General features: G+C 34.5%; 4 protein-coding genes across 4 annotated transcripts; 2 read left to right on the top strand and 2 right to left on the bottom strand.

Annotated features, from left to right (window-relative positions):
- The first annotated feature begins 2,245 nt into the window (after positions 1-2,245).
- LOC139881197 (nudix hydrolase 26, chloroplastic-like) lies at positions 2,246-3,643 on the top strand. The gene is made up of 6 exons (XM_071865713.1): positions 2,246-2,477; positions 2,556-2,608; positions 2,691-2,783; positions 3,138-3,232; positions 3,377-3,491; positions 3,578-3,643. The coding sequence occupies exons 1-6, from the start codon at positions 2,246-2,248 to the stop codon at positions 3,641-3,643; spliced, it is 654 nt and encodes a 217-aa protein (XP_071721814.1).
- A 534-nt stretch (positions 3,644-4,177) lies between these two features.
- Positions 4,178-5,647, bottom strand: LOC139881191 (uncharacterized). Its single transcript, XM_071865707.1, has one exon. It carries the CDS (start codon positions 5,645-5,647, stop codon positions 4,178-4,180), a length of 1,470 nt encoding a protein of 489 aa, XP_071721808.1.
- A 497-nt stretch (positions 5,648-6,144) lies between these two features.
- On the top strand, positions 6,145-7,952 carry LOC139881198 (vacuolar protein sorting-associated protein 60.1-like). The gene is made up of 7 exons (XM_071865714.1): positions 6,145-6,213; positions 6,437-6,588; positions 6,953-7,046; positions 7,278-7,349; positions 7,443-7,554; positions 7,653-7,804; positions 7,899-7,952. The coding sequence occupies exons 1-7, from the start codon at positions 6,145-6,147 to the stop codon at positions 7,950-7,952; spliced, it is 705 nt and encodes a 234-aa protein (XP_071721815.1).
- A 1,383-nt stretch (positions 7,953-9,335) lies between these two features.
- Positions 9,336-11,109, bottom strand: LOC139881190 (uncharacterized protein At4g06598-like). Its single transcript, XM_071865706.1, has 4 exons — positions 10,457-11,109; positions 9,818-9,893; positions 9,603-9,729; positions 9,336-9,499 (listed from the first exon to the last, which is right to left on the bottom strand). Exons 1-4 carry the CDS (start codon positions 11,107-11,109, stop codon positions 9,336-9,338), a joined length of 1,020 nt encoding a protein of 339 aa, XP_071721807.1.
- Between the last annotated feature and the right edge of the window lie 2,301 nt (positions 11,110-13,410).

Genomic DNA, 13,410 nt, shown 5'->3' with positions numbered 1-13,410 from the left:
GGAAAATTATAATTAGCTATTGGACATACCGGTCAAATTAAGCTCACATCAAAATCAAAATTACTCTAATAATAGACTATACAAATGGAGGAGTATATGATACAAATGGAGAAAAATTACATCTGTGGTTGTTGATATTTCGTTGGAAGACGATCTTCCGCACGGATGTCTGGGAAAGTTGCATCATTAGGGTGAGCAACAAAGCGACCAGCTGAAACATGGAGAACAAAAATACTAGTAATATAAAAATTTGTTTAGAATTTTTTATATTTCTCTTAAGTGATGAATCCATATTTATAATCGAGTTCCATTGTAACGCTTTAGTAAGTAATAATTTATTCGTACCGATAACGCACTTTTATAATTGAAGATTGATAAAATCTCTCAAAATGTTTCATTCATTTTTTAATTTTTTTATTCAAATTATACAGAATTTTTGTATTATTGTGGTGGATTAAGTATCAAATTTATCATTGCAAGCTAGATGAAACGAGACTCATGAACAATATCTAATAATTAATCAACTTAGCTATTTACCAATTTTCTTTCTAAATAGAAAAGTTAACTCGAGTCTGTATTTGGTTGTTTAAGTCGCATTTAAGAATTGCTATTCCTTCCACAAAACTAAAATGTACATATTAGCTATTTAAGTGGTTTTTAATTTATTTATTTAATTTGTATACATGTAATAGTTGCCATGTACTCCTATTTATGTCAATAATCTCTCCACAATAATTAAAGGTAGCTTATTAAATACAGGGATTCTAATTAAAAGGCAACTTATTAAATGCAGTGTGAATGTAGTGATTGCTATTTCACATTTACCATTAATATTGATTACTAATTATTTATGGTAAGAGATAAACTAATAAACAAAGTTGTAATTCACACTATGAAACAATCTTTTCTTACTTTCAAAAAAATAAAATAAAAAGTCATATCTTAATCTTATAAAGAATAGAAAAAATTAAATTAAATCTTATAAAGAATAGAAAAAATTAAATTAAATTGTTCAAATTATAAATTTTATAGTCAAATCGAATCTTTTATTTGTTCCTCTGTTTATTATTATTATTATTTTAAAAAAATCTAATTGGATTATAATTCTGAAAATAAAAGTCAAAATAATTAAATTAATCTAATTAAACACTATTAATATTGCATTTTTGACCGAATCCACAAGCCATCGAACCCCCATTTCTCTAAACGTAAAGAGATATAATGATGTGTCTAATATGACCGCTTATATAACGTTATATTTTAAACGATTATGATGAACAACTCATGTTGAGCAACATCATGTGGACAAGAAATTCCATTCCATGATCAACTGAAAGATTCCATTCATGAATTATCTTAATTACATTGTTGATAAATGGTCAATGATATATTTAACAAATTAATATTTTCAAAACAGGCAAAGCATATACCATATAGTATATCTTCAAGGTTTGGCACAAACTCTATCTTCAACGAAATAGAAAGTTGGTCAGAAAGCCATCTTGATCCAATTAGGGCATTTACGTACAACCTTTTTTAGTTTTCTACAATCAAGTAATTGAATATCCTTGTCTGAATTAATTGAAGCTTCAATGTAAAACTCTAGAGAGATTTGGTCCGTCAATTTTAATAACCTATAGATATCCCTCGTCTTTTATTACAAATTTTTACAATCTCTTTCGATTTATGTAGACCGAATACATGATGATCATCTAAAAAATATTAAGAAAGTTTATCGATAGTAAGAAGATAAAGATTATAAAATAAAATTTGTTGTGTCTGCTCTTTCAATTTGAACCACTTTATTCGGTCAGTCCCGCTTGACCTTATTCTAGGCTCTTACTTTCCGATCCGTTTATATTTTCGAGTTATATCACTTATAATTTCTTTAACCCATTGTAATACTCGATCTCGATTATCAGCTGCTAGAGTTGAGGAGAACCAGCGATTTAAATTTCGAGTTACATTATCGTTGAGTTCAGCGTCGTAAAGAAGCAAGTATTTGGAAATTCAATTATTCAAATACAATTGAGAATTGGCTGAAACCAAAAGTACTAACAAAAATTCATCAAAAAAAAAGTAGTAACAAATGCTTAAGCTATTTAAGAGGACTAACCGTAGTGTAAACATAAAGTAGAGACCATTTATCGATAATGTAAATAACATAAGGACCAAATCTTGTATTTTTTTTTATCTCTCGTGCATACCTGTATCTGTATTTTTCTATGTCATTCATGGGATTGGAATGGCTTTAGCCCGATCACTCCATTTTTATTCTTCACTTCATCTTCATCGTTCCTCATCAGCTATAGTCCTCCCAAAACAGCCTCCAAAATTCTCTAAATTTACGAATTTTCCACCAGTCCATCATCATAGTTTGCTGCTGTTATCTTGCGTTTCCTCGTCGTTATCCATGGAGTCTTCACCTGAAGGGTATCGGAGAAATGTTGGTATATGTCTCTTAAATCCGTCAAAAAGGTGAAATTAATATTTATTTATGTGTTAAAAGATGTAAGTTTTAATCATAAATGATCGAATTTGATTTTGGGTATTGCAGATTTTTGCAGCTTCAAGACTAGATATACCCGATTCATGGCAAATGCCTCAGGTTAGTTTATAGTATGAGAATGCATTTGGTCAATTTTTCGTGCTATATTATTTGATATGTTAATCAAAACCGAATTCAACAGGGTGGAATCGACGCCGATGAAGATCCTAAATCTGCTGCTTTAAGGGAACTGAAAGAGGAAACAGGAGTTAGCTCTGCTGAGGTTATTGCAGAGGTTTGCTTTTTTACCTTTCTTGTTATTGTGAGTGATGATAGAAACTTGTTGAAATGTACCACTTGATTGTGGGGATGATTCGATAAAAAGTTAAATACTTGGATATGTATTCAGGAAAATTTTCCGGTTGCATTACATTAGCTAATCCCCTTACAGATGACCTAAGGTTTAATGTTCGAAAGATTTAACTCGACGCTTTTCCAGCAAAGTTTTTAACTTTTGATCCACAACTGAACTTTCTCACATGCTTTTTTAGCTTTTGTTTTAATGGTAAGAGCAGCTATCTTCGTTTATCGTTATTCGTCTTACAGTGTTGTATTATTCTTCTTACCATGTATTTGATTATGAACGCAGGTGCCTCATTGGTTGACATATGATTTCCCGCCAGACGTAAGGGAAAAACTTAAACGACAGTGGGGATCTGACTGGAAAGGACAAGCTCAGAAGTGGTTAGTCCCTCAAAATGCCAGTACTAGTTAATTGTAAAAGAATATGAATCAACATGCCCACATGACTCAACTTATCTTAAGCAAAGACTAGTTTATTTTGTTTTATTCGGTCACAATCTCATTAAGTCATCTGCAAATTCGCAGGTATCTCCTTAAATTCAATGGGACTGAGGAAGAAATCAATCTTTTAGGTGATGGCACCGAAAAGCCTGAATTTGGCGCTTGGTCATGGATGTCTCCAGAGCAATTACTTGAGAATGTGAGTAGAGTCATTTGTCTAAAACTTAGATTGATTAGTTTTATGGAATTTGTATTCATCAAATTTCTTCTTCCTATTTTGCACAGGTTGTGGATTTCAAGAAACCTGTCTACAAGGAAGTTATGGAAGTGTTTTCCCCTCATCTCCACTGATAATTAAGCACAATAGCAGTTGTAGCCTGCAATAAACTATATTGATATTTATCTGGAATAGACGACATAATCATAAGCATCATTCATGTAATCTTGTTTCAATCGAGTGATTAACTTGGAAATTAGTTACACGACGGAATCAATTTGCAATATTACTTATGGAGTTTTCATCACAATATTCAAACTTTTTGGTGCATCTTTAGCCTTGTCAATTTGCAGCATCTAATCAAATTATGCGATTTGAAGGACCTTATTTATGTAGAATGTGCATGGTTCTAAGCTTCTGCCTCTGAAATTCAGGAAATGAACTGTCAACTTTACAACTTTTACTCATCATTACAACTATATACATCAACTATGACACTTAAAATGAAAATGCTAAGCCTATATATGTTATTACAAAGCTATTACCGAATGAAAGAACTAACAAACCACGTCTAGGATGAAAAATTCTCAACCGAAAGAAATTTCTTCATTTGCTGCTAACAAAAAACACCAGATGACAAAAGAAACCAAGAAATGCAAAACCTAATACTATCTTGTAGCGCTGTCTATTATATTGTGTATATTATCAGTAACAATCTTCGCAACAATCTCCGGGGAAAACTTCCTAATCATATCCTCCCTTGCTTTTTTCCCTTTCGCTTTAGCTTTCTGGACATTGCTCATAACATCTCTCATCAAAACTTGAAGCTTCTCGGAAGAAGGTTCAGCCCATAAGTGGCCTTCAAAAGGGCCTTCCTTTACTTCACTCATTGTATCCACAAACAAAGGATAGCTATTCTCCTCGGTTAAGTACTCCGTGGGTCCAGACCAGTTTGTCGTGATGACTGGCAAAGCCATCGCCATTGCTTCCACTAGTGGCCTTCCCCAACCTTCCCCTCTCGACGGAAGTACGAATGCATCGGCTGCCTTGTATAACCTCGGCAAGTCAATCTGAGCTATGTGCGTGTCGATAACGTAAATCGGAGCCCAACCCTTTCTAGGTTTCTCTAAATCGGAGTCTTCCACGAAATCCACAATCTTATTACCGAAGTTTCTATCGGAATGGTAAGGATTCGTTAACAAGTACAATGCAACATCATCAGCCTTTGAGAATTCCTTCAAGTATGCTCTTAACAAAACATCCCATCCTTTCCTATATTCCCATTTAAAAACACTCAAAAACACAAAAGGCTTGTCAGAATCCACCTTTTTAGAACCTAAAACCAGGTTTCCCACAGATTTAAGAGCTAACGGATGATACTTGATCGGATTAAAAAACTCAACATCGATAGGCTGCACGATTTTCACAACCTTAGAAGGATCAACCCCACTTTTCACAAACGTAGACACATGAAAATCAGTAGGAACCCAAACATGATCCATTTTATTACATCTCTTAACATGTCCAGCATTCACCCTATCAGTTTCGAACATAGTCCTACCGATTACAGACAGAAATTGCTTATACCCAACTGGCGGACAAGGAAGTGTCTGAAACAATGGCGGGTACCAAGCACCTGGCTCACTATGACAAACCACAACAGTCTTATTAACCTGACATGGTGTATTATAAAGCTCAAAAGCTATGTCTTTATCATTTTGAGGCAATCCATCCCAAAAATCTATAGACTCTAAATCACCATGATGCTCAATTGTTAATCCAAACCTGGGATTTTGTTTAATGAATTCATTGATGGCTAGAATGTACGACCAGGATTCGGAGCTGTAACCGCCACCTGAGAAGAAAGGAGCCATCCATAGAACACAATGAGGGTGCTTTGAAATTGGATGAGCTAGGGTTTTCTGATGAAGGAAATTGAAAATTGATTGTAAGAGAGTGACAGTGGTGGGATTTGATGACGTGAAGGAGGATTTAAGGCGTTGGATCTTGAAGTAATTAGTGTTGGATAGTGTGATTAAGAGTGAAATTATGAGAATTAGGAATGATAATGTGTAGAAACGAATGGGTTTTTGCCTTTGATTTGGTTGTATTGGGTTAATTGTATTGTTGGCCTCCATCGTTAAGCTTTACAAGCTTTCAGAGAGAGAGATTACCATTTACCAGTGTATCGGACTAAAAGAGACGGAAGAAACCAACTGCTTATTTTATCAATTTATACAAATAGGTCCTTTCATTCTATTTTTTTTATTGAAATTGGTCCTGAATCAAAAACTGAACCGGCTATGGCAGAGAGAGTTTGACTGGTTCAATTTAAAAATTTAACCAAGACTGGTTCAAGTTCAAACCCGACCGAAAGTCTCTGATTTCCAGTGTTGTCTATCCAACAAGTGATCGCCCCCTCCAATGTCGCTAATAAATAAAAGAAAGAAAGATAGGAAAATTTAGTTTTATTTCTAAGAAAGTTCTTCTATTCAATATCTGATTACGATTAAACCCGCGTCAGAGAGAATAACCAGTCGATTGCGTTTCATTCTGTGTAAAAGTTTTGATTTTCATCCCAATTTTCTTATATTCGAAGCAACCATAAGAGCTCAACAGACTTCGTAAGTCGAAGATGAGGAGAGTGTTTGGTGTTAAGAAGGACAAAGAGCCTCCTCCGTCAATTCAAGATGCCTCCGATAGGGTAATAATCCAATCCCCTTTCAGGGTTAGGTTCAGTTTCTGTTGATTTAGTCAATTCGAAACAAATTTTGGAATCCCTTTTTTGTTTTTCAAAATCAAATTGAGCTAGTGTATGCTTTACTGTTTTTTGATTATGTGCATTTTAGTTAGGGATTGTTATGATGATGTATGTAGAGATTGTTTGCGAACCATTCATTGCTTAAGATGAGAGTTGTTTTGTGTAGATCACTAAAAGAGGCGATACAGTTGAAGAGAAGATTAGAAAGCTTGATGTTGAGCTTAACAGATACAAAGAACAGATAAAAAAGACACGACCTGGTCCTGCTCAAGAAGCTGTTAAAGCCCGAGCCATGAGGGTTCTTAAGCAAAAGAGAATGTAAGTGCCTCTTTTCTTATCGGTGTATCTTTGTCTTGTTAAAGGGTATATGACGAATGGTGGTTTAAGACATCAGATGATCTGCTACTTATAAGTTATAATAGTCAAAAGATTGCAATGCCAATGAAAGCAAATTTTGAATGTTAATGAGTATAGTGAATTAGGGTTTTCAGGATTTGATCTTATGACTTTTGTTTGGACGGCAACAAGAAGTATTCGAGTCATTATTTCAGTATGGAGTTTTTGTTGCTACATTGGCAGTTTGAATAATTTAATATTGAGCCCAAGTGAAATCATATAATTTCTGTCTGGGGATGCCCCTTCTTTATTTAGGATTTCCTTGAATGTTTAAGATTGTGTACAGGTATGAAGGGCAACGTGACATGCTCTACAATCAGACATTTAACCTTGATCAAGTGGCGTTTGCTTCAGAGGGTATTAAAGATGCCCAACAAACCGTACGTCTAACTACCTTTCAATATTTCTATTCTGTTACGAGTGTGATTATATATTGTTAACTCTGGCATCCTTTGATCTCACCTTTCCATGAATATAAGAATCTCTTAAAATTCTCCATGAACACTGCTAGATTGCTTTCACAGTGCTTGTTAAGTATTGTTCAAAGAAAACTTCTTTAATCAATTCATATATGAAGATTTTTTCATATAACGCATTATATTTTTCTGCAGATGTCAGCATTGAAATCTGCCAACAAGGAGTTGAAAGGAATGATGAAAACAGTGAAGATCAATGACATTGATGTTTGTACCTCTGAATATTATTTAAAAGCCTGGAAATTTTTGTTTTGTCCTCTACATAAAGATTCTGAAGATGCTTCTTATTGTTGTTTGTAGAACTTACAAGATGAGATGATGGACCTGATGGATGTGAGTAATGAAATTCAAGAGACTCTAGGTAGAAGCTATAGCGTGCCAGATGACATTGATGAAGAAGACCTAATGGGTGGTAAGCTTAGTAGTCACTCTCCATTCCAATATCTTATTCTCCCAGAAATTGTATGATTCACAATTGACGTGCTATTGTATTTTATTTTATTTTATTAGAACTTGATGATCTGGAAGCTGACATGGGAACAGAAACTGAATCTGAGGGGATGCCATCTTATCTCCAACCTGACAGGGAATCTGATTTGGATTCAGAACTGAATTTGCCTTCTGCTCCCAACACAGCTCCGGCTGGCCGAGCCAACGCCCAGGTATCTAGATAGATAGATTGATACGTTTCTTTATTAGTTGCATAAATTCAATTCATTTAAGTTTCTAACGTTTCACTTTAATTGTAATTGATAGGCTCAAGACGAATTCGGCTTGCCTGCTGTCCCTCGGTCATCCCTTCGCAATTAGAGCTTTTCTGTGACACGTATGAATATGGGGGGTGTGTGAAGATTCTTCTATGATATAATATGTCTAGTCATTCTATTATTAGACCATTTGAGGGTTTCCCTTTTTCTTGTCATTGTGGGATATAAGCATATTGCTGATGATGTAAAACATTTAGTTGGAAGTTGTTGTGTGGATATATATTTTGGCACCCAATTCAGTTATTCTTGTGTATTGTGATCTTGTCATTTGCTTAATATATATAAATATTTTAGAATAGACATTGTTGGGCCCACTCATGACATTAAATATCGTGGGCTGGGCCCAATTGTTTCAACCAGCCCCTCATGGGTTACAAGCTTTAATGATAAAGCCCAGATAACTATCTAAGTTTTTCCCGGAAGGGAAGCATAGTCCTAAAATTATAAAAGTTTCAGTGTGATTGAACCAAATTCAAACCCACGAATAATTCTTGAATCGAATCTGTTGATCTTGAACCGTGGTGCGTCTGTTTCGAACCAAAATCGACCTGGCCTAGACTGTACCCCAAACCAAATGCAGCCTCAAGCCTACAACTAATGACTCAAACAAGTCTAACTCGAAATGGTGTCAACAAGCTCACAACTCGGAACTGTAAAACACTAACAAGCCTACAACTCGGAACGGTAAACTACCAACAAGCCTACAACTCGGAACGGTAAGCTTTCAACAACCCTACAACTCGGAACGGTAAACTACCAACAAACCTACAACTCGGAACGGTAAGCTTTCAACAAGCCTACAACTTGGAATTATTTCAACAAGCCTACAAGTCGGATAAGTATCAACAAATATACAATTCGGAACAGTAAACTATCGACAAGTCTACAACTGCATTAAGTCCAACAATATTACAACTCGAAACATAAACTGCCAACAAGCCTACAACTCGGACTGGTTTCAACAACCCTACAACTTGGAACAGCATCAACAAGCTTACAGCTCAACAACACTCTCTTCTTTTTATTTCTCAAGCTTAAATATATTTTCTTTCAACAATTTGTTTCTTTTTATTCCACTGTTGCAGAAGCAGAAAAGGAGGAAGATGTTGAAGATGAAAAAACTTGGATCATTCCAAACTGATTACTATGCTAGCTGTGTAAGTTTCAGGAGACTTTGGAATGGTCAATCATTCTCCAGATAGGCACTTTGATTTGATCATCTAATAATTTTGAAAGGGCTAGTCATGAAATAAACATCTCTGAAATATGAAATGTCGCATTGGATTCATGTTTTATGTGAAAAAAGTGACCATATTTATGTTCCTAATATCATCAAGGACAAAATGTTCAGCTAAATGTGGCATGGTTGGCTGGCTAATGTGCACAGAATCATTGGCATTTCCTATTTATACTATCACCATCATCATCAGCGTATATTGAGTTTCGACATGTCTAACATATTCTGCCAACCATCATCTACGTGAGTTTTTCCATTCAACCGGAAATATGATCCAGCTTTGTTGCTACTTGGAGAATTCGCCAACTTCATTTTCAGTCTCTCAACTTCCTTCATCAGAGAATGGTATTCGTCTGAAAAACCAAAAAGAAGAGACCATTTTAACTAGTTAAGACCAGTACGTAATATCAATTATATATAAGCAAGCAATATACAGTAAATGAAAATAGACTCGACCTTCCATCACAAATTTTTCCTCCTGTAATCTGGCCATTCTGTGCTTTAATGTGCTATTTTCCATTGACAAAGAAGCACGTTGCTGAATCAGATCTTCAGTTCTCACAGATAACTCTGATTCTAAAGCCTGCAAAATGAGATATTGTTCTTCATACATTGGAAATCATCAATGAGCTTTCTTTTATGACTATGAATTTCATCTATAAGAGTAATACCTGCAAAAAGTTGACTCTTTTTTCCAATTCTGCAATATACTGAAGTTTCCGAACCCGGGAACGTGGCCCAGCATGGCTGCAAAAAGAATGCATCCACGAATTTATGACTGCACATCCACATATAAGCATAATGTAGTATGCACACACAAAAGATGAAGTACGGGACTCAACAATCTTCAGATATAAGCAAGAAAACATTTTCTCTAGTGACTGATATTTGAACATTGACTATTTGATTCACGAGAACTTGTCCAAATCCACGTTACATGGATAGTCTCTGTTACTACACTTGTATATTTAAATGGATAGAGTTACATTTGCCAGTTCAGGGGATTTAGGGAATCTGTCTGGAAAAGAAGCATTTAGCGTCCCCTGATGAAATTTTAGCAAATAAGGCTTATGTAAACAAGTATTGGCAACATGATTTAAGGACTGCCCGTGAGCAGGCGGCAAGATTAAAAAATATATCGATACAGACAATGGAAATACACACCTAGCCTTCCCTGTAAGGATATATCGAGCAAAGCTAAAGAACTAGGGCTGTGATTATGAACTTGGTTTGAGCTGCTAATGATGGTATGTTTGGATATATGAAAACTTCAAAACAAATAAAGAACAAAAGAGAGGCCAAACTCGTACCGTTTTGTAGTGCTTGTTTCAGAATTGGGCTCAGCAGCCGAACCACAAAAGTCCCCCATAGCAACTGTGTGAGAATTTCCAAAATTTCTGGCCATGTATGGCAAGCAATACTGAGGAACACTTTCTGACAGAGCAGAAACAAAGGCATTTTCTGAGAAACTCGAATTCGCCCTTGCCCGAGGGGAATTCGGACCATATAAAGTTGACTCCAACGCATTGTCTCTGGCATTATGGGACAGAAGTGAATCCAACCCGGTGGAATTTTCAAAGCAACTTGGAGTATTTGTTCCACGAGGAGAATTTGGACCATATAGAGAAGTCAACTCCAATTCACTACAGTTTTCACTCCCCACAGAGATTTCCTCACCACTTTTGGCAGAACAAGTGTCAACAAGACCATCAAAATGAACAATCGAATCACTGGATGACCGACGATGAGAGTTTCCTTTTGAGTGATCCATTGCTGGATCTTCTTCCAGCAATCCGTCCAACCAATCTGGCTGCTCCTCCCATAAGGAACTCTGAGAAAAGGACTTGTGGTGTTGTGGTAATGATCTGGTTGACGAAATTGGAGGAATTGCATTATAACTTGGGCGAGAAGGTGGTTTCCTTTGTAAAGGGCAGCGAGGTGGAAGATGTGATGGCCTTGACATGTTGAGCCAACAACGTACAGTTTTTTCACGCTTTTAAGCTACTTTTGCAGCTCTTGTTGGAACATAAAGAGCGCAGTATTATCATCCATCAAGTTGCTATCTGCAGAGTTTCTGGATATCATCTAAGTGACCGTATACGTAAAAACTTTTTAAGTTGAGAAAACATTTGAATATAAGAGTTTCAAATCAAAATGAGGGAAAAACCAAGAAGAAGAAAAAGAAAAAGGAGGGCATGCTTGATTCAAATTGATTACTACTCACTACCTTTTACAGGAAAACCAGCAGAAAACTGTAAAGTGCTCAAACTTTATTCATTACTACAGTAATTTTTACGGCACTTCTGAGGAGAAAAATTATAACTATTTAGAAAACCAGCAAACGAAAGAACATCATTTTTGTAGCTTTATTCTCTTTGAGCCTAACTTTTTCTTTTAATCTTGGGGGATTCTTCTGTCAATTCAGTGATGAAAAAACCCCCATCAATTATTCAACTTAGAATATTTAAACAGGACTTTGAAAACTCATAAATGTGGAGTAAAGAGTTTACCAACTTTCAAAACAACTGTTACATTATATAATCAAACAAATGAGTCTAAACCTTGTGTTTGTTTTGGGGTTTTTGGCCATCTCTTTCACTCACTTTCTAAGCTACCAAACACAGCCAAAAACCTTGATTAGACAAGACAGCTAGCCAAAATATGAGAAAACCCAAAAACCTTACTGGTCATATCTTCTGGTGTCATATCACACCACATTCAACATTTAACAGGAAAACAACAAACCAAGATTCAATAATAATACATTTAACCAATAAACACATCAATGTAACACTTTCAGTGAAAAAAGGATTCACCTTTACAACTAAACAAGAATTCCCAGGTAGCACATTCAAGAACAAAATCAAAACAAAGAACGAAAAATCAAGCATGCCGAAAGCAAAAGAACAAATTTTTCACATAAAAAAACAAATTTTTATCAACAATATTATTATTACTCGAACAAAAACAAAAAAGAGATACACTTTGGCTCACCTTGTGATTGTATTTTGATTTTTTTCTTTGAGAGTGAGAGAGAATGAGAGAGCTTAAGAGCTTGCACACACACAGAGTCCTTTTTCATTAAAATTCTTCTCTCTCTAAAGCTCTCTATATATAGTAGTAGGCATCGTTTTTTGTGAACTCTCTGTCACACCCAATGGTTGTTAGGTGAAATGCTTAATTCTTTATTAAATGGCCCAACTCATGTGTGTACTTTTTCTCTCCTCCTTTATAGGCTGGAAATTCTGATACGCTTTTATTTATTTATGAAATTAATTACTTATACACTAGTATATGGAAATTACCAGTTGTCAAAGGAAAAAAAAAAGGAAAAAAAATATACTACTGTATATCATTTTCCATCAGAAAAAATAAAAATTAAATTAGAATATTTTTATTTACAAGTAAGTGGGTCCAACGGACGGAAAATTCGTATCTTTAAAAATTAATAATTTAAATATATCATATAAAAAATTATACAATAATTATTCGTATCAAACATTATTATATCTATGTCAAATATTATATAAAAAATAATTATTTTAACTCTATATCAATTATAATTATTTTAAATTTATTTTAAAATCTATAATTTTAGCATTAAAATTTATTTTATTTTCAAAAATAATAAACATAACAAAAAATAAAAATTACATATATTAAGATTTAATTTCATAATAAAATTTATAATTACATCTAATCATTTTAGTATTCCTATTACTTGAAAAATAAAATATGTTCATTTTAATTAAAAATAAAAAAAAAATGATTGATTTTTATTTGAAATAATAGTTTAATAAAAAAATTAAAAAATAATAATAATATATATTATCCTTTTATATAAAAGCTTGCTTGACCTAGACAAGGCTTGAATTGAGCAAAGAAGATGTATTAAGGTAATCAGATATTTTCAAAAGAAAAGTCAATTCGAAGAGAGAGCATATTTATCATTGTCCATGCAGTTCATTTAAGGATTTTGTGTCATGCGGTATTGCAAGGTAAGTTTTTAAATGTAAATGTAAAATTCCAATGGGAATGAGTCTAAAGGAGAAGTTGTGCGCGTAAAAATCCATCTTCTGATATCCCTCTCCTTCCATGGGCTAGCTTTTATGGAGATTTAGACATTCATCTTTTTAACATGTCACTATAGTAGAAATTTCATATGAACTCAATGAATGAATCAAATTGCATCATGTTACATGTTGGTGCGCATGAGAGGCATTCTCCTTTGAGCTAGCTTTTGTGGGCTTAGACATTCATCTTT

This window comes from Rutidosis leptorrhynchoides, unplaced genomic scaffold, assembly GCF_046630445.1.
Source record: "Rutidosis leptorrhynchoides isolate AG116_Rl617_1_P2 unplaced genomic scaffold, CSIRO_AGI_Rlap_v1 contig124, whole genome shotgun sequence".
Classification (NCBI taxonomy): Eukaryota; Viridiplantae; Streptophyta; class Magnoliopsida; order Asterales; family Asteraceae; genus Rutidosis; species Rutidosis leptorrhynchoides.
The sequence above is the reverse complement of the archived record's forward strand: the minus strand, read 5'-3'. Positions and strand labels throughout refer to the sequence as shown.

Bases quoted from the DNA above. Each gene is read 5' to 3' on its own strand.
- LOC139881197 (XM_071865713.1), top strand. From the start codon at position 2,246: ATGGCTTTAGCCCGATCACTCCATTTTTATTCTTCACTTCATCTTCAT. The intron at 2,784-3,137 runs GTTTGCTTTTTT...TTATGAACGCAG, and splicing joins CTGCTGAGGTTATTGCAGAG to GTGCCTCATTGGTTGACATA. The intron at 3,492-3,577 runs GTGAGTAGAGTC...TATTTTGCACAG, and splicing joins CAGAGCAATTACTTGAGAAT to GTTGTGGATTTCAAGAAACC.
- LOC139881191 (XM_071865707.1), bottom strand. From the start codon at position 5,647: ATGGAGGCCAACAATACAATTAACCCAATACAACCAAATCAAAGGCAA.
- LOC139881198 (XM_071865714.1), top strand. From the start codon at position 6,145: ATGAGGAGAGTGTTTGGTGTTAAGAAGGACAAAGAGCCTCCTCCGTCA. The intron at 6,214-6,436 runs GTAATAATCCAA...TGTTTTGTGTAG, and splicing joins TTCAAGATGCCTCCGATAGG to ATCACTAAAAGAGGCGATAC. The intron at 7,047-7,277 runs GTACGTCTAACT...ATTTTTCTGCAG, and splicing joins TTAAAGATGCCCAACAAACC to ATGTCAGCATTGAAATCTGC.
- LOC139881190 (XM_071865706.1), bottom strand. From the start codon at position 11,109: ATGTCAAGGCCATCACATCTTCCACCTCGCTGCCCTTTACAAAGGAAA. The intron at 9,894-10,456 runs GTACGAGTTTGG...TTCTTTTTGCAG, and splicing joins GAAACAAGCACTACAAAACG to CCATGCTGGGCCACGTTCCC. The intron at 9,730-9,817 runs GTATTACTCTTA...CTCATTTTGCAG, and splicing joins AAAGAGTCAACTTTTTGCAG to GCTTTAGAATCAGAGTTATC.